This window comes from Narcine bancroftii, chromosome 1, assembly GCF_036971445.1.
Source record: "Narcine bancroftii isolate sNarBan1 chromosome 1, sNarBan1.hap1, whole genome shotgun sequence".
Taxonomy (NCBI): domain Eukaryota; kingdom Metazoa; phylum Chordata; class Chondrichthyes; order Torpediniformes; family Narcinidae; genus Narcine; species Narcine bancroftii.
In genome coordinates, this window is record NC_091469.1 from 191,633,297 (window position 1) to 191,654,171 (window position 20,875).

At 38.3% G+C, this 20,875-nt stretch overlaps 1 protein-coding gene across 3 annotated transcripts in view; it reads left to right on the forward strand.

The window, feature by feature from the left end:
- psmd5 (proteasome 26S subunit, non-ATPase 5) overlaps positions 1 to 20,875 on the forward strand; it is a 62,052-nt gene that overhangs the window by 7,619 nt on the left and 33,558 nt on the right. For 2 of the 3 annotated variants that reach the window (XM_069885873.1, XM_069885863.1), the window contains exons 3-9: positions 980 to 1,093; positions 3,289 to 3,417; positions 4,297 to 4,406; positions 13,507 to 13,649; positions 14,592 to 14,783; positions 16,073 to 16,182; positions 20,193 to 20,333. In XM_069885873.1, coding sequence (XP_069741974.1) covers positions 980 to 1,093; positions 3,289 to 3,417; positions 4,297 to 4,406; positions 13,507 to 13,649; positions 14,592 to 14,783; positions 16,073 to 16,182; positions 20,193 to 20,333 — 939 coding nt within the window. The remainder of the gene's footprint in view (positions 1 to 979; positions 1,094 to 3,288; positions 3,418 to 4,296; positions 4,407 to 13,506; positions 13,650 to 14,591; positions 14,784 to 16,072; positions 16,183 to 20,192; positions 20,334 to 20,875) is intronic. The other variant, XM_069885868.1, reaches the window with a different exon arrangement.

Here is a 20,875-nt window from a genome sequence, read left to right on the forward strand (position 1 = left end):
CATATTGTCCATTTGACAAGCAATCCCTTCAAAACAGTGAACACTGAATCCATTCCAGATTCCACCACCACTTTTTGAGGTCTACCTTCTTTAACTACAGGCTCCTCCTCCTGGGCAAGTTCCAATAAGGTAAGTTCCTCTTCTTCCTCAGTCATCGTGAGTCCTTTGACTGAACGGCTGCGGGTCTGGACGCCTGATGCTGGCACCCCGATCTCTTCGGGATGCCGGCATTCGGGCTCCCCCACAGCCCACACTTTATCTAGCAACTCTCGGACCCGGGATGCCTTACGCAAGCCAGGCAAAGCCGCCGGGCTGCCCAGCAAAGTCGCAGGTCCCCTTGTCGGTCGTGCCGCCCGTGCGCACGACTTCACATGAACGCGGGTTGGCAATGGCTGAACTCACCAAGGTGTCGGCGCCATCTTGTGAAGGCAGGATCGGTGCCGAAGTCAGACTCAAATGGGCTGGAGTCCTCTGAGGCTTGGAGGCTCCCAATGACGATTCCGTGGATTCAGCTATGCAGGTAGGCCTCAGTTCTTCCACACTTTTGAATGGTAATTTTTTCTGAAGTTGAGTTTTAGATTATTTCACATTAGTCGCCATAATAAATCACTGTTATTTAAACAACTGTAAATATTATTTTTAACCACTTATGCTTTTTAAAACCGGGTATTTAGTAATCCAGCTAGGGAAAGGTGGAATACACGTCTTTCTTCTACGCCATCTTGCCATGCCCCCCAAGACATGCACTCTTATTGCAGCTTAATGTAGCAAATAGTAACTTGAGTATAACAAGAAATAATGCTGCTCTCCCTGTGCTTTTTAAAAATATAATAAGCACGTTGGGATATGTTGTTTAAATAACATTTACAAAAATAGCTAGCAACTGCTCTGTAGGGATGAGATGATAATAGACTAGGAAGTGGTGGATGCAAGCTGCACATACCTTTTGAAATCTCACGTGAAATGTTCATTTTTCCAGATTGGACGGATTTCTGAGTGTGCAGATGCAGTTGTGACAGTTCTTGGTTCTCCTGAATTTATTAAGGAAATGATCCATAGTATTGGAAGTGAGAGAATATCTATCGCAAATGAGGTAAGATTACCTTAGTTGACTTGAGAATAACATTTTCACTATGTGTGTCTCTCTTAAATAAAATTTCCATTCATGTGGAGATGTTGAAGATATCGAAGGTGCACATTTTTAATGGAACTATTAAGTTTATAGCACAAAATATAGCTAATTAGCCAATTGTGACTGTCTGGACACTTTTCATGAAAAATAAAAATCCATCTGCCCTTTTCTCTCAACATTAAATTATGTCAAAGAAAGAAAACTTCCAAGAGATATTTAGAGGTTATGTAGGATGAATTTTAAAAAGCACCAATTGGTTAGTAAGAATCCAGCAGTGTGCAGAAGGATCTCTGTTTGTTAAATATGTAGATACAGCAGGCAATTGGGAAGACAAAATTATGTTGACCTGTAAAGTAAAGGAGAAATTTAAAAAAAGTAAGGATGCCTGTTGAGCTGTCACAGAGTTTGATGAGATTTTCTTTGGAATACAAGATTTGAATTTTGCAGAATTTATTTGCAGATTTCTATCCATATTTAAATTAAGATACACTTGGTGCATTGGTTAATCACTAGATTGATTCCTAAAATGAGTTTGAATAAGATTGGCCTTTTCCTTCTGAAATCTAGATTAATGAGAGAAACGAGCAAGATTTGGAACCAGCAGCAGATTGAAAACTCTTGGCAACTAAAAAGCACCAGGTTCTGAAGCAGATAAAATTCTCTCTGAACTACTTCTAGCAGGCAATTCATGACCGTATTTTTTTTTATTTCTGATGTATGAGATGCTTTTTGATGATGATATTTAAGAAAGGAAAAGACACTAATTGCAGTAATTATAGAGGAGTCTGCCTGCTGAGTGCTTTAGGAACAATTGTGTAGATTTGGTTTGATAATAGTCTTCCAGTGGCTGAACAGTTGTTCCCATTGATTCGATGTGGATTCTATTGATTGAAAGGTATCTTAAATTGCACTGGGGAAAATCGTCTCTGACTCGTGGAAATCTGTGGATGGAAATTGCTCATAAATGAAGGGACATAGCCCTTTATAAATTCTACAAAGGGAGTACAGTGTAAAGAGCATATGGGCATCACAACCAATTCACCAAATTGTCTCATCAAGCACCACTTGTTTCACCTGTCTGTTGAACCCTTAAAGGATGCTTCAGTCGCCTCAGAACTTTCAGAATGGGAATGGAAGCAATTTGTCTTTGATCCAGAGGACTAGCTGTTGAAGGGCTCATTGTATCCAGAATTGAGTGGGTTATGGGTTGGCTATTTAGATTTGAAATGAGAAATTCCAACAAATTTTAACTATTAGCAGCACACACCAACTTAAAGAATTGTGAATGGTTAGTCATAGTTTTCGGGGCACTTAATGCTAGAGTCTAAGCAAGTACACAATCAGCCATGATCCTATTGAATATATACATATTGCATCTAATTGAAAATGGAACCAATCTTTACAGAAAAAAGTTACATTTTGCAAGTTAACTTTTGCAGTGTTGAGTCTCCATTTTTGTTGCATGGCTCAGCTGGATTTCTGAACTTTAGCCTGTATTAAAAAGAATTCTTGCAAGAATGGGCAATTGTATAAATCTGTAGATTTGGAATGCATTGAAAATCTTGGCAAGTTTCTACAGATGTGTAGTGGAAAGTGTGCTGATCGGCTTCATCACAGCCTGGTATGGGAGCACCAATATCTCTGAGTGGAAAGTCTTGCAAAAGTTAGTGGACACAGCCCAGTATGTCACAGGCAAAACTCACCACCATCAAGAAAATCTGCATGGAACACTGCTGTCAGAAAGCAGCAGCAGTCATCAAGGATCTGTACCACCCAGTTCGTGTTCTGTTGGCTTTCACTGCTGCCATCGGGAAAGAGGTTCCACAAGATTCGTACTACCAGTTTCAGGAACAGTTGCTACCCCCTATATTATACACCTACTCAACAAATTCAGATTTTCATTTAAGTATTTTTACTCTGCACACTATGTATTGCACAGTTAGCTTGCACTTCCTCCTTTGTATCTTGAGTACTCTTTTTAGAAGTTCTGTCTGGCCTGCAGAAAAAGAATCTCAGGATTGTATGTGATGTCATGTAGGTACTTTGACAATAAGTCTGAACTTTTTGTGGATTATTCTGCTTTCTTTGGGTTTTTTTTAAAAAAAGTAACTGACACTAGTAAATTATTTATAGGCAGTGTCGTCTTTTATTTTCAGGCAATCAAATCCCTTTGCAGAATTGCCCAGAATAAAACTGGTCTTGATGCATTATTCACAGCCACTATGTTAGAAAATTTGAAAGATGTCATGGGCACCAGTGATGTGGTACGATACAGAGTCTATGAGGTAAAGTGCATTTTGTCGAGAGAGACCTTTACAAAATTTTCCTTTTGAATCAAATTTGGTCATCAAATAAACTCTTGAATATCAGTCCAGAAGAAGGGAGCCAACCCAAAATATTGTCCATTTCTCTCTTTCCATGCTGTATGACCCGCTGAGTCCAACCACTTTCTCATTGTTTGCTTGGGTTTCATAATCTGGTTTAATTCTTGATTTGGTTTTGAATATATTCATTTTCTACATTTTAATTTGTTTTCTGAACTTGTAGTTACATTTAGTCCATTAAAATAGGTGTGCTTCAGGTATTTTCATTCGGTAATTTGGCATTTCAATTTCATCCACCCAATCGATTCACCCTAACCCCTTTTTTTTATTGGTTCTTGCTCATTTTGTCCTCTGCCAATCTCACATGAGGCACCTGTCCCGTTACACTGGCATCTTGACATTTCCCCAGTCAATAGTTTTGGATTGAAATGCCAACTATATTTTTGTCCCACTGATGCTATTTGACCTGCTGAGTTGGTCCAGCAGAGTTTGTTTAGATTTAAAACTTAAGACTAATTCCAAAAAATTGCTTTTTGCAGTATTTTGTATTATAGCCATAGTTAGTGGAGACAAAAATTACTACACTTTTGTAAACTTTCCCTCTTTATTTTATTAAAAATAAAGTAGAAGCTGGTGAGCCTTCAATGCAATTTGCCTTGTCCTTCAAAGAAAATCTCAATTTGCTTTGAATTTAATTGTTCATTGTACCATTTGAAGTTAGCTAGTATTGAATTGCTTTCAGAAATGAAATTAATAAACCCAATCTGATCATTATAAAATAATGTTTCTACATTGTATCTTTTTGACAGTATTAAGTTTGCGTATGTTATTGCTTTGCAGTTGGTGCTAGAGATTGCTAACATGTCGCCTGTTTCACTGGAATATTGTGTCAACGGTAGTTTTGTAACTCGGCTGCTTAGTGAGCTTTCAGGGGATGATGTCCTCATCAGGTGAGAAAGCTTCTTGGTGTCAGATTTACTCTGTTGCTTCATTCATTTATTAAACAGCGAATTCTGAAGGTGTCTGTTAGCTGAATGTAGTCCTGTGTTTTTGTGTATCTTGTTATATTGGATCATTTCAAATTTTGTTCCTTTATTTGCCATTGCAGGAAATGGGTAAAAGGAGTTAAAAGCTCTATTAAAATGGAAGATGTTTGTGTTCATCTGCAATTGAGCTTCATTCTTGCAGAGTTATATTGAACATTTGCTAGATCATTATGAGAACTAAATCATGCATATAACTGGTTAGAGTTGGTTCCCTTATAGAAAGGGAAAAATGGATGTTGTATTGTAATACAAAAAGTGCTGGAGAAACTCAGCAGGCCTTGCAGCATCTATAGGAAGCAAAGGCTAACCGACATTTTGGGCCTGAGTCCTTCATCAAAGTATGAGCAAGAAACAAGCAGGTGTCCGAATAAAGAGGTAGGAGGAAGTCAGGGGGGGGGAAAGATGAGGCAGGGGAGGAGCACAGGCCAACATGGGAGAGCAGAAAAGAAAAAAGCTGAGCTGATAAGTGGAGGGAGAGCTCTCTGTATAGGTGGGGAGATGGAGGAAAGGAAACAACGGAGGTGGTGGAGGGAGGGTTTGTATGAACCATCCAAGCAGCTACTCAGAATATTTACAATAGGGTCTCTCGCATTATGAGCATTTATCACTGTGATGCCACAGGTCGGATTTCTGAGTTTTGGAGTGTGTAATGTTGGTCATATAACACCAGGTTGCCTAAATTTTAACATGTTTCAAAAGTTTGGTTCCAATTTTGGTATTTTATACAGTCCAAAGTTTTTGAATTAATCATAACAGGTTTGGTTTTCAACTTCTTTGAGGCCAAGCTTTGAAATTCCTGTCTCTACCTTTCCTGTCTTAAAATCCTGTTTCACAACCCATCAATAGTAAAACCCCCATTATCCAGTGGGGTGGTGGAGATGGCAGCGTGACTCTGGGTGGGGGTGGGGGGGTGGCGATGGCGGCGCGACTTGGGGGGTGGCAATGGCGGCGCGATTTGGGGGGTGGCGATGGCGGCGCGACTTGGGGGGGTGGCGATGGTGGCGCGACTTGGGGTGGCGATGGCGGCGTGACTTGGGGGTGGCGATGGCGGTGCGACCCGGGCGAGGGGGGTGGAGATGGCGGTGCGACCCAGTTGAGGGGGTGGAGATGGCGGCGCGACCCAGGGGGGTGGAGATGGCAGCGCGACCCGGGAGGGTGCGTGGAGATGGCGGCGCAACCCAGGAGGGGGTTGGAGATGACGGCGCGACCTGAGTGAGGGGGTGGAGATGGCGGCGCGATCCAAGTGGAGGGGTGGAGCTGGCGGCGCGATCCAAAGGGGGGGTGGAGCTGGCGGCGCGACCCGGGAGGGGGAGTTGGAGATGGCGGCGCAACTCGGGTGGGGGGGGTGGAGATGGCGGCGCACCCCGGGTGGCCTTAAATCAAAATGATTCCAACATCTGGAAGATTTTGAACAATGGTCGGTGTCTGTTCCCGACGATCCCAGATAAAAGGTTAGGCACCTGTACAAGTGCAACCTGACAAAACAGCATTGTCAGGTCCTCAGTGCAAAAAATTCAGGCACACAACCAGACATAGCATACATACAGATAAACCACATATGCAAGACAAGTATTAAATAAATAAATATTGTGAAGTTAATAGAGTCTTGGATGGTTTGAGTGAGCAGTTCCCTTGGTCGTTCTCATTGGCTGTGGAAAGAAGCTGTTCCTCCGCCTGGTGATGCTGGCTCTGATACTCGTGTATCTCTTCTGCAACTAAAAGATGGTGCGTGTAGTTTAGAAGGGGTCCACAATGATTTTTGGAGCCGTCTTCAAGGGAGGCTTCAGTGATCTTTGCCATTCTTGTGGTCCTGTGAATTGACCCCTGATTCATTTCTCTTCAGTTACAGTATCACACTGATGTAGCCGGCCAGGATGCTCTCGATAGAGCTCCTGAGGAAGGTTGTTATGATGATGACCAGTAGCCTTATCTGTTTCAGTCTTCTCAGAAAGTGCAATCTCTATTGCACCTTCCTGACAGGTGAGGAGATGTTGAGTGTCCATGATAGGTCAAAGGAATTTGGTTCTCTCCACTACAGAGTTGTTGATGTGTGGTGGAGGGTGGTAGTTCCTGGCCTTCCTGAAGTCCATGATCATCTCTTTCGTCTTGTCCACATTAAGACTTGGGTCGTTACTCTCTCACCAGTTCATGAGATTTTTTTTAACCTCTTCTCAGTAATGCAACTTATTGTTGCTGATGAGGCCAACTACTGTTGTTATCTGCAAACTTTTTTTTATTTTTCACACTGAATCATGTCAACCAAAATATGTACAAACGTTTCTCATAAAATTTACACAGTGGTCTTTTCGCCCTTTTTTCCCCCTTTCCCTCTCTTCCCTCTACCCACCCCCCCAAAACCTATTAGTATTCAACATTTACAATATAATTAAACCATAAAACAATATCTTCTCTCAAAGGAAAATGAACAAGAAAAATGTGTCGTCTATTTATTACACACTGAATCTAGTTGTTTTGTCTTATCATTTTCATTTTAGGGGATGGAGGTCCTAGGCAAGCACTCTCTGATATGTTCCATGTACGGTTCCCAAGTTTGTTCAAACATTGTGACTTTGTTTTTTAAATTATATGTTATTTTTTTCATTGGAATACATTTATTCATTTCCATGTACCATTGCTGTATTCTCATACTCTCTTCCATTTTTCAAGTTGACATACATTTTTTTGCTAATGCTAAGGCTATCATAATGAATTTTTTTTGTACTTTAAGGCCTAATTCTTTACTTATGTTATTTAAAAGAAATATCTCTGGTTCTTTTGGTATGTTATTTTTTATAATTTTATTTAGTATCTGATTTAGTTCTTTCCAAAATGTATTTACTTTTGCACATGTCCAAGTTGCATGTAATGTTGTTTTCATTTCCTTCCCACAGCGAAAACATCTATCTGATAATGTTGAGTCCGATTTTTTTTTTTTTTTAAATTTTTGCGGAGTAATATATGCCCTGTATAACCAATTATACTGTATCATGCGTAACCTTGTATTTATTGTATTCTTCATAGTTCCAGCACATAACTTTTCCCATACTTCATTTTTTGTTTGTTTAAATCCTTTTCCCACCAGCTTAGGTTTATAGTTTATTTCATCATTCTCCTTATCTTTCATCTTAATGTACATGTTCGTTATAAATCTTTTAATTATCATTGTGTCTGTAATCACATATTCAAAGTTGCTTCCTTCAGGTAATCTCAAGTTGTTTCCCAATTTATCCTTTAAGTAAGCTTTCAATTGATGATATGCAAACATTGTACCATGAGTTATTCCATATTTGTACTTCAACTGTTCAAACGTTAATAAATTATTTCCAAAAAAACCCCTATTCTTTTGATTCCTTTTCTCTCCTATTCTCTAAAGGAAAGGTTATCCATTTTAAAAGGAATTAGCCTAAAGAAAGCTCTTGGTGCCTGCCACATTGACCACCACCAGTGGGCTGATATCACCTCAAACCGTGCATCTTGGCGCCTCACAGTTCGGCGGGCAGCAACCTCCTTTGAAGAAGACCGCAGAGCCCACCTCACTGTCAAAAGACAAAGGAGGAAAAACCCAACACCCAATCCCAACCAACCAATTTTCCCTTGCAACCGCTGCAACCGTGTCTGCCTGTCCCGCATCGGACTTGTCAGCCACAAACGAGCCTGCAGCTGACGTGGACATTACCCCTCCATAAATTTTCGTCTGCGAAGCCAAGCCAAATAAAGAAAATTTTGGTATTTGGTAATTCATTTTTTTTCTTTCTAAGTTGATCTACTTCCATGTATTAAGTAAATGATGCAATACTGGTGAGTTTTTATATTGCACCAGCTTTTCATCCCACTTATAAAGTATATGTTCTGGTACCTTCTCCCCTATTTTATCTAGTTCTATCTTAGTCCAGTCTGGTTTTTCCCTTGTCTAGTAAAAATCTGATAAATATCTTAATTGGACGGCTCTATAATAATTTCTAAAATTTGGTAACGGCAAACCACCTTCATTATTCCTCTCTGTAAATTTATCTAACGCTACCCTTGGTTTCTTCCCTTCCCACAAGAATTTCCTTATTCTCTTTAGTTCATTTAAAAAAAAATTCTGTTAAGGGAATTGGTAATGTTTGAAATAAGTATTGTATCCTTGGGAACACGTTAATTTTAATGCAGTTCACCCTCCCTATCAACGTTAACGACAGTTCTTTCCAATATTCTAAATCTTCCTGCAATTTCTTTATTAGTGGCTGATAATTTAGTTTGTACAAGTGGCTTAAATTATTATCTAACCTGATCCCTAAGTATCGGATTGCTTGTGCTTGCCATTTAAATGGTGATTCTTTTATAAATTCTGTATAATCTGCATTACTCATTGGCATCACTTTTATTTGCATTGATCTTGCACCCCAATATTTCTCCATATTCCTTCAAATTCTTATGTAATTCTTTTATTGATATCTCTGGTTCTGTTAAGTATACTATAATGTCATCTGCAAATAATTTAATTTTATACTCCTCCTTTATTTTTATCCCTTTTATTTTATTTTCTATTCTTATCAGTTCTGCCAATGGTTCTATTGCTAAGGCCAACAATGAGGGGGATAGTGGACATCCCTGTCTAGTTCACCTACTTAATTTAAATTGATTCAATACATATCTATTTAGTGTTACTTTCGCCAACGGTCCATTATACAATGCTTTAATCCAATTTATATATTTTTCTGGTAGACTTAACTTCTGTAATACTTTAAATAAGTAGTTCCACTCTACTCTGTCAAAAGCTATTTCTGCGTCTAAAGCAACAGTCACTGTTGGTTTCTTATTTCCTTGAATTGCATGAATTAGATTAATAAATTTACAGACCTTGTCCGCTGTTCATCTTTTAATAAATCCAGTTTGATCTTGTTTTACTATTTTTGGTACACAACCAGCCAATCTATTTGCTAATAATTTCGCTATTATCTTATAGTCTGAGTTAAGTAGAGATATTGGTCTATATGATGCTGGTGTTAATGGATCCTTCCCTGTCTTTGGTATTACTGTAATTATTGCTGTCTTACATGAATCTGGCAAGTTTTGTGTTTCTTCTATTTGGTTCATTACTTCCAGTAGAGGAGGAATTAATAACTCTTTAAATGTTTTATAAAATTCTATTGGAAATCCATCCTCTCCTGGTGTTTTATTGTTCGGCAGCTTTTTTAATATATCTTGTACTTCCTCTATTTCAAATGGTTTTATCAGTTTGTTTTGTTCCTCTTCTTGCAATTTCGGCAGTTCAATTTTAGCTATAAATTCCTCTATTTTGTCATCTTTTCCCTTGTTCTCAGTTTGGTATAATTGTTCATAAAATTCCTTAAAATTTTCATTAATCTCTGTTGGGTTATATGTAATTTGTTTGTCGTTTTTCCTTGTTGCCAATACAGTTCTTTTAGCTTGTTCTGTTTTAAGTTGCCATAATATTTTATGTATTTTTTTTCTCCCAGTTCATAATACTTTTGCTTTGTTTTCATTATGTTCTTCTCCACATAGATTTGTAATGTTTCGTATTTTATTTTTTTTGTCCATCAATTCTCTCCTTTTCATTATATCATCCCTTTTTACTAATTCCTTTTCTGTGCTTACTATCTCCTTTTCCAACTGCTCTGTTTCCCGATTGTAGTCCTTTTTCATCTTAGTTACATAACTTATTATCTGCCCTCTAATGAAAGCTTTCATTGCATCCCATAATATAAATTTATCTTTAACTGATCCTATGTTTATTTCAAAATATGTTTTAATTTGGTGTTCAATAAACTCCCTAAATTCCTGCCTTTTAAGTAGAATGGAGTTTAACCTCCATCTATATGTTCTTGGTGGGATGTCCTCTAGTTCTATTGCTAATAACAGGGGTGAATGATCTGAAAGTAGTCTAGCTTTATACTCAGTTTTCCTAATTCTCCCTTGCATATGGGCTGACAATATAAACATATCAATCCTTGAGTAAGTTTTGTGCCTACTCGAATAATATGAAGATTCCTTCTCTCTTGGGTGCTGCCTCCTCCATATATCCATAAGTTTCAGTTCCTGCATTGATTTAACCATAAATTTGGCTACTTTATTCTTATTGCTTGTCTTTTGTCCAGTTTTATCCAACATTGGGTCCAAATTAAGGTTAAAATCTCCTCCTATCAATATGGTTACTGTGTGTCTGCAATCTTCAAAAAAATATCATGCATAAACTTTTGATCCTCCTCGTTAGGCGCATATATATTGAGCAAATTCCAAAATTCTGTGTATATCTGACATTTTATCATTACATACCTCCCTGTCGGATCTAGTATTTCATCCTCTATTTTAATTGGAACATTTTTGTTAAATAGTATGGCTACACATCTAGCTTTTGAATTATAAGATGCTGCCACTATGTATCCTACCCAGTCTCTCTTTAATTTGATATGTTCCGCTTCAGTTAGATGTGTTTCCTGCACAAATGCTATATTTATTTTTTTCCTTCAATAAATTTAGTAGCCTCTTCCCTTTTGATTTGGTTATGTATTCCATTAATGTTTATAGTCATATAGTTCAACATAGCCATCTTAAATCTTGCTTAAATCTTTTCCATCTCTTCACCACCTCCATCCCCCTTTTCCCCATTTTCATCTCTTAGTTTTCTCTTATTAAACTTAATGTATGACAACACATTTAAGACATAAAGTACCCCCGCAGTTCCCACACCTACTAATACCTTAACCCCAAAAGTTCCCTCCCTCTCTGTTGCCCCTTATCCCTTTCTGGGCAACCACAACCCCCCTTTTCATTTGGATTGCGATCTTACTCGCAGCGTCAACTGATTTTGCAGTGACGGCTCTTCCCTTTTCCCCCCAGCTCTTCCCAAAAAAAACTTTTTAAAAAAAACCACATATAACAAAGCTTTTTTTTCCACCCTTCCTTCCTTCCCTTCTATTTTCCCTCTTTAATACTTTACATATACATTGTTTTTACATCTTTATATATACTTTATCACTGTTCTTCATTCTTATTACACCTTTTCATTTCTTCTTCTGTTCTGCGATCATTTTGCAAATTCTAGCGCTTCCTCTGTATCCAAGAACAGTCTGTTTTGCTCCCCAGGGATAAATATTTTAAGCACAGCTGTATGTCTTAACATGAATTTATAACCTTTTTTCCATAGGATTGGCTTTGCTGTATTAAACTCCTTCCTCTTCTTTAAGAGTTCAAAACATGTCTGGGTAAAAAAATATTTTTTGACCCTTGTATTCCAATGGTTTATTATCTTCTCTAAGTTTATTCCTTGCCCATTCCAGTATGTTTTTTCTTGTTTTATATCTGAAAAATTTTACTAAGATGGATCTTGGTTTTTGATGTACCTGTGTTTTGGAGTAAGTGTTCTGTGAGCCTTTTCTATTTCCATTTCTTCCTGTATTTCTGTCGTTCCTCGGACCTTTGGGATCCATCCTTTTATAAATTCCTTCATGTCTGTGCTTTCTTCACCCTCCTTCAGGCCCACTATTTTTATGTTGTTTTGTCTGCTATAATTTTCCAACATATCAATTTTCTGAGATAAAAACTCTTGCGTCTCTTTAATATTTTGGTCACTTTCTTCCAATTTTTCTCTTAAGTTATTTACTTCCATTTCTACAGCTGTTTCCCACTCTTCCACATTCTCTACTTTTTTCCCTATTTCTGTCATTACCAGTTCTAACCTTTGCATTTTATCTTCTGTTCTTTTCAATTTCCTTTTAATTGCATTAATTTCTAATGATAACCATTCTTTTAATGACCTCATTTGTTCTTCAAAAAAAACTTTATCTATATTCTGTCCATCAGTTTTTCCTTCTGTTTCTCTTTGTCCATCAGTTTTATCTTCTACTTCTCTGTGAAGATCTTCTTCCTCTTCTGTGTCTGTACCTGTGTTTGTGTCGTCTTCTTCTCTTTGTATCTGTGTCTCTTCTGTTTTTCCTGTGGATCTGCTTGCATCTTTTTGTTGGGCCTATTGTTGCTGGTCCTCCCCTCTTGGGCTACTCCTCTGTTGTGCCTCCTGATGTTGATCTTCTTGCCGGTCGTCTCTTGATTTCTCTCCCACGTCGCTCCCTTCTCTGCTGCCTTTCTCGTCCTCCAGCTGAGCGCCCTGGTGTCGGGTGTCCCTCAGCTGTTTGCGCTGCAGCTGTTCACACTGAGGCTGCCTGCTCCTCTGTCTTCTTTTTTCCCTTATTTCCGTTGGTTGCACACTGCGCCTGCGCGACTCCTAGCGCATGCGCAGTTGCGCACTTTTGTTTGGCTCCGAGAGCCATTTTTGAAGTCCACCGGCAGGTGAGTCGCGACTCCACAGGGCAGGCACTGACCTCGGGGGTCGGGCACTCTTCGCCACCACAGCGTCCTGTTCCTTCGTGCAGGTAAGGCCTTCTTCTTTCTTCTTCGGCGATTTTTCTACTTATATTCCAATTGTTTTTATTTTATCCTTGGATGCCATCCTCTTTCTCTTCTCTGTAACTTTATCTTCTGTTTCTTATAATTTTGTCGTGCTTCGTGCTTTGTCTTTTTCAAACTTTTTTCCTGTTTTCCTGGAGAGGGCTGGTTTTCCCGACCGGCCACTACTCCATCACGTGACTCCCTTCCTTATCTGCAAACTTGAAAACACTTGGAGCTGGATCTGGTGATGCAGTCGTGAGTCAGTAGCATGAACAGGGGCAGGCTGAGCACACAGCCCTGAGGTACAACAGTGATCAGCATGACAGTGCTCGACATTCTGCTACTGACCCAGACAGACTATGGTGTTTCCGTTAGGAAATCCAAGATCCATTTACAGAATTCATTAACTCACTCAACTGAGGAAAATTTGCATATCTGACATCTGTGATCCGTAGGTGCTGGGTAGTGGATTAGGTTAAATAATTCACTTTTTTTTTCCTATTTTTATGATTAAATATTGATAAAAATCATTAAAATATTCCCATCGTTAAGATGTTATGTGAGTACAAGTTGTTAAGTCATTAAACAAATTTTAAAAATTTATTTTTAATTTCAGAGCCACTGCTATTGAGATGGTCACCACTCTTGCTCAAAGTCAGCATGGGCGACAGTACCTGGCTCAGCAAGGCATCATTGATAGAATCTCAAACATGATTATAGGTGCAAAATCTGATCCCTTTTCTAGCTTTTATTTACCAAGTAAGTGAAAAACAATTATTTTGCCATTTAGTGTTTGTCAACCCAGAAACTAGAATGGGCAAGTAAGCTTTTCTTTGTGATAGCCTAAAATATCTAGCCTTCCATTCAACTGCTTTAATAAAGCATCAACTTTAATTTTTCTGTTCTGGCCAATTGCTCCAAATGTTCATCCCCTTTTACCTAGAGCTCTTCCTTTGAACTAATGATACTTGCTTAAATTTACAGTTCATCTGTAAAGTATTTTTGACTGACATTTTTGTTCACAAATTTAGAGCAGAAAGAATATCTTGGATCTATTTGTGCATAATGACAGCACAAAGCCCCCTCCCCCCCCAAAAAAAACCTCTCTTTGGTCAAACATTTGGTTCTCTCACCCAATTGTTGTTCATTGTATTATCTGCATTGTGCTCCTATGCTGCATTAGGAGGTGCATTAATAGAGCTATTCAAATAAGAGTTGCTTAGTTGCTACTTATTTTCCAGCTGTGGATCCATGGCTATAATTTTAACCAAGGCTTTCAATTCATATCAAAATTTAACCAGAAAAAATACTTTGAATCACTGATGTATTTAAATAACTTGATGGATCTGAGTTGCAAGGCTTTTCCAGCTGCATCAACTCCCCAAGCAGGATGGGGGACCCTGTATTGTTGTGTTACTTGCTATGTGGTGACCCCTCATGAAAAATCTGAATTGGTTCAAATATATTTTCAAATGGACTTCCTGATGTTTAGGCACATATCTGAATAATTGCAGTTCTTGTTTGAGTTATCTCTGGTACTTTTGGATATTAGAGCTGCACTTGACCTCTTCCCTCAAAATCAATGTTACCCAATGTGTGTCCACTAGATCTTTCTTTGTATTTGATGTCTAAATGAGTTAACATTTTTACAGTTTTGCTGTACTCATGAGCTTGAACTTTATTTATTGCCTCCTTTTGTAGATCTTGTGAAGTTTTTTGGAAACTTGGCAATGGTTGACAGTCCTCAACAGATCTGTGAACGTTATCCTGTTTTTGTTGAAAAGGTGTTTGAGATGATCGAGGGGCAGGAGCCAACTATGATTGGAGTTGGCTTGGATACTATTGGGATTCTTGGCTCATGTATTGAAGGAAAGCAAGTCCTAAATAAAACAGGTAGACAATTTTTTTGTTCCTGCTTATCACTCCACAACATCTGTGTTTACCCCCCACCCCCTGCCTAGACTCCATCTGCCCTTTTTTGTCTGCTTCCACCTGCCTCTGTCTCCCAATTCCACCCCTTCTCCACAGCCCCCCATCCCCAAAAAATGGCTCCTTTTTTCTGTCATCTATCATGCCACCTCTATTCACCTTTCACCTGTGGCCCCTGTCTCACCATCTCCCTCTCCTTTTAAACTGGCAATATTGATTCTCCATATTCTGCCCTGATGAAGAGACTCAATCCAAAAAGCCATCAGGTCCTTATCCCTTGCAGACTCTGCTCAATCTGCAGAGTTCCTCCAGCAATGTGCTTTTTATTGCTCCAGGTTCCAGCATCTGTAGCCTCCTGTATCTCCTAGTGGACAATATTAATGCTTGAATCTGCAGCTGAATAAAAAGTATTTGCATTGGATATTTTTCCTCCAAGTTTATGAAAATTGCTAGATAAATTGTTCTTTCTAATACAGGTATACCCTGCTTTATGAAAGTAGTGTTTAATGAAACTTTTCGTAAGCTGACATGGTGCAAAGTGAAGACCCATTCACTACTATCGAAGGTTATTTTCATAAAAGTGAAAACCCATTCAAATTTCTTTCAGATACAAATACAGGTTTCTTCGTTTAAAAATTAATTTTTGTAAAGCGGTGTATACCTGTATTCCACTTTCAATTCACTACCCACTCATCTTCCTTAAGAATTTGGTATTGAATAGACAAACTTTGTATTAAGTGTGTTTCTCTGAAACTGTTAACATTTTTAACACCTTTCCTGGAGCACGAGCAGTTTCTATTTTCAACCATTCTATTTAGTATGTTGCCCTGATACCTATAGAATCCAGGGGGGAAAAGAAGATTTTTGAGAATGAGTGTTAAAATTAAGGATCACATAGATAAGCTGTAGGAGATGGGAGGATTTCAAAAGGGAACAAAAAACTTTTAACTAATTTGCATTTATAATTCAAAGCATTTGATATCATGTAAGCAATCTTGTAAATTGGATAGATAAGACTCAGGGTATCTCATTCATTTCTAGTGAGTCTATCAGCAAAATATTGAGTTGTTTGCTCTTCCTGGATTTGATACCTCCCATTTCACTGTAAAGGTCACATCTCAGTTCACGGGAGCTCATTGATACCAGACATTTTAATGCACTGTGTGTTCATATTGCTTCTGGCATTTCCTGTCACTTTTCCTTGATCTTGTACCAAACTCTGGAATTGAAATTCATTGCTTCTATTATACAAGGTACTGCATTCCAAGAAGTTTTGAGAAGGTTGGGTTCACTTTCATGCAATGCTTCCACAGACATGCGACTCCGTTGCCTTGACACAATTGCTTCTCTCCTTTCCCTTCAGGTGAGTACCCAGTAAAAGTGATATTGAATATAATGTAAGTAGATGGGGATGGTGAGTGGAGGGAGGATCATGGCAATGAATGACTTTCTGCTCCCATGCAAGAGTGAGTTTATCCTTGTCACAAAATATGGGAGTGTTCATTTGCCATAAAGATTTTTAGGAATACTTCGCTGATTTAATTTTTAAGAATTATTTCCTTAAGAATTATTGTCATTGAGAATAATGTACATTTGCTCTCGTGCTTCATTCAATGAACTTGCCATTTAAAAAATGGGTCAAAGTAAAAAGTGTTGTCCCAATCTTCTACAAGATGCAATTGATTGCTTGTTAATGTTGCATTATTACCATGTTCTATTTTAAAGTTTTTGGAAGTCTCATAGAAGCTTATTTTAAGTGTGGCTCTAGCCCTTGGAAGGAAGGGCTTTTCATGGAATATGTGGTCAGATTGTTAAGATGACTATTAATCTTTAAATAACTGTCACTTGATTGTTTCTTCAATAAGTAAAACGATGGTGTTTGTAAATGTTGAAAACAAAAAATCCAGTTAAACTCTGATAAAATTGCATTTTTAAAGTTTGGGGTGGAGGAAAGAGAGACTAATACTATTTTATGTGAACTATTTTATGCAGTTGTGTAGCATAGATTATCACTGCAATATGCACAAGAGTCAAGCAGAAGTAGGCCATGCCTCAAGCCTGCACTGCCCTAGAAGATCATGAATGATCTGACTTGTAACCTCATCCCTGTCTCCCCTAGTAGTCATTAAGAATCCATCAACTTGTTCCTTAAAACTGTTCAAGGACTCTGAAACTCTCTTCATGTAAGGGTGGTGCAAGCAAAGACTTGTAGTCCCCTGGGAGATTTAAAAAAAGTATCTTTTAAAGAATTACCCCTTTTTTTTTAAAGAGTGATCCCTAATTCTAGATTCTTGCACAGGAGAAAATATCCTATTGTCCACAATGTTGAAATCCTACCAGATCTTGTTGGTTTTAATCAAATTTCTCTTCTCTTCTAAATTCCAAGAGGTACAACCAAACCCTGTCTAACCTGGGCTTTCAGAACCAGATATTTTCTGTTCCATGTATTTAGTGTAGAAAATCTTCCCTTGCCTGTTTTGAGAGCATTAATATCCTTCCTTAAATAAGCAGATCAAAACTACAATGGGAGTCTTGGTAATTAACAGACAGTTTAAAGCTTGGGAAGGGGTGGGGTGGAACTTGACACCAAAAGTGTAAACAAAATCTGTTTAGTTTTGGCAGATGCCAAGAAGAGGGAACAGAGTTTGTGGTGATGATCAAAGATGATACATTCTGGTATCTGTGTAGTATAGTCAAAGTTTCTATCCTTGGAGTACTGGATGTCAGATGAGCAGTTTCTATCCTTGGAGTACTGGATGTCAGATGAGCAGTTTTGTAAGGGTTAAGTGTTGGCATGCATACTGAATCGGGAGTTTTTTTGGGGGATGAAGTTACCATTGGAACATATGGGAGACATTTAAAGGGCAAAGATAAATCTCAGAGAATTAATGGTGCCGTGAATGCAACAACATGGCGATCGGATGATGACAGATAAATATTTTCCATCACCACTCCAAATAATGCTGTAATTAGATTTGGCTGTAAATTAACAGCTAAAATTGTAGATACAAATTCTTTCCAATAAGATTCCAATGCTAGGCAAAACCAGAATAAGTAAACTTACGATGTCACCCTGTAGTTACACCTGTTGCTTATGGCTAGAACAGTGGTTTTTAACCTTTTTCTTTCCACTCACATATCACTTTAAGAAATCCCTATGCCATCGGTGCTCTGTGATTGCTAAGGGATTGCTTAAAGTGTTATGTGAGTGGGAAGGGAAGGTTGACAATCACTACTCTAGACAATTATTACTGAAATATTTTGCTTGAGAAAAATTGTCATTGGCCTTTGGAGTTATGAAACCGTGCACATAATGAGTCAATTAGGTACGATTAAAACAGTGGTTTTCAAACTTTTTCTTTCCACCCACATTCCACTTTAAGCAATCCCTTACAGAGCACCTATAGCATAGGGAATACTTAAGGTGGTATGTGAGTGGAAAGAAAATTGTTGAGAACCACTGGGCTAGAAGATTTATTTTGCTTAGGTGAAAAGATTCAATTCCGCCTACCTATTTCTAGTGGATGTGCCAAAATTTAGCACATCACAGTTAAAAAGCAAGACAACGTTCCTCCAAAACCATGGTGCTACATCTAAACAACCCGAGACTACACTAAACAACATTAGGCAACAAGATAACACTATTTCTACGTAATGCAAAGTTTCTAAAGTGAATTTAAAAACAGTGCAACAATACAGTAATTGACAAAAAACTAGACCATAGGCGCAATCTGCAATGTAATAGATTTTGGATATTAAAAGTCTGTTAGATTGAATAAAAAAACTGCCACCAGGATTGAAGAGGTCACTGTGGGATGCTGCCACACTGCCATCTTGAAAGAGGCTTGCAGGAATTCTACTAGTCTCTAGATTTTGTCTGATAGCTAAAATGAAGAAACTGTCAAGAGTTCACAGTCCATGGGAGCCCGAAAGCCTCAACACCATCCACCACAAGGCTCTACGATCCAACCTCCAGGACTCTCGAACCAGTTGCATGACACTGCAGCTCCAGATACCACGGCACACTTTCCCAGGACGCTCCATGAAGTCCCTGCCTCAGCCACTGGCAATGAGCAATGCTGAAGATTAGAGGCCTTGTCCCCACAACAGAGAGTCAGTCCCCACAGCAAAGGCTCAGTCTTCACACCAGTCGAGGCCACACAACTTTGCAGCATCTTCTCGAAGGTTTGATGTTACTTGGCGATTTCCATATTGCAGCAATTGTCTCATGATGCTCTAGCATCCATCTCTCTCCAATTAAAAATTGGTGCTTGACTTAGAGTTACAGTAGCACCAGGTCTGGTGAGGCCATTGCCACACCACCATCTTGGTAAAGATAAAATGTGGCGCCCGTTTGAGTTTTTTCATGATTTTTAAATCTGCTTTAATGTGATATGGTTTATTATTGTTTTTCTCTTCTTGTCAACTATTCTTATTTATGTTACAGAACATTGTCTTGTTTATTATTGAATTTTATATTTAAAGGCATCCCAACTTCTAATTTCTACTATTAGGTTAGGGGGTCAGGCTACTTTAGAATTAATTTGTTAGTTTAGATTATATATCCTTTCTACTGTTTTTATTAATAGAGCTATTTATAAATGTATATTCATTTGATTTTAAAATCTGTAACCTCGCATTTTATATGTTTCTTTTTTGCATACTTAAAATTAATAAAAAGATTGGAAAAGAAAATTAGATTAGGAATAGATGTTTTTATTCCATTTTTTATCAGTGACATGGATCATGCATATCTTGTTTACCAATATTTATCATCTGTAATTCTATTTAATTTTCACCTGAACATGCTTCAATGTAACCTGATATTTTTTCAAAAAACCAATAAAAAGATTAAAAAAGAGAATGGTGCCAACAAGAGGAGAAGCTGTTGCAAGGTTTCTAAGATGGATAGATTCAAAACCATCAGATGATGGTGAAGAGATATTGAAAGAGGATGTTGTGATCAATCGCAGCAGAAACTGTGTTGAGAAGGATAGCTTACCTTTGTCCTCGTTATACAAAATATTATTAGTGTCTTTAACTGGAATTGTGCCTGTTCAATGCCAAAGTAAGGTGACCTGTTGAATTTCATGGATAAAGTAAGTAGGGAACAATGGAGCAGCTTGGTGACAAATGCATTCAGCAAGCTACAGATGAATAATGAAGAAAGGTGAGGGTTTGGGCGAAGTATCGTCCTGCATAAGACTGAACTGGATATGTATTCTTTCCAGGCTGAAGTGATTTCCTTCTGTATTTTCAATGTATTTGTTTTCCACTATCCCAAAGATGAGTTTTCAAAACATTTTCCTATTCTAAATTTTGGGTGAGGAGTTTGTACCATTTTAAGTTTTCTTTTTCTAACCAATTTCACAGACTGATCAGCAAACTGAAGACATTCTAGGAATGACAGAGTCCTGGTTTCATGCTTTGCATAGTCGTCCAATGGAAACATTCCGCAGTATGAGTTCCCAACCTTTCCCAGATATCCACATTGGCGCATTAAAAGTCTTCACTGTAAGTCATTTATTATTGGCATTCAAATTACAGTTTCTTGTTTGAACATCCTGTTCTAACTTAAACTTCAGCATCATGCACAGGTTGACCAGAAATCCTGAGTGATCTAATAGATTTGGACACATATGATATTGCTGCTTTGTCACTTTTTTCACAATCAATGTAATAACTGGAAATATAAATCAGAAAGTTAGATGGTCAGTGTTTGAAGGAATCCCTTGTCACTTTTTATTTGACTGAGGAAAATTAATATAAAAAGCCGCAGTCTATGTTCTTCCTTTGGCTAACAAGGGTGAAGCCATGAAGAGCCTTATGGTGCCATCTGCGAATCCCAGACTTCCCACCCTGATGGTGCCATGATGGTTGCTGGCATCTTTAATCACGCCAACCATTGAAAACTGTCTTAGTATGGTTTCAACTGTATGTGAACTTTGCCACCAGAGGAGAAAATACCCTGGACTGGGTGTACATCAATGTCCCTCCACCAAGGATGTACCTTAATCCCACCTTCAAGGATGTACCTTGATCCCACCTTGGTTACT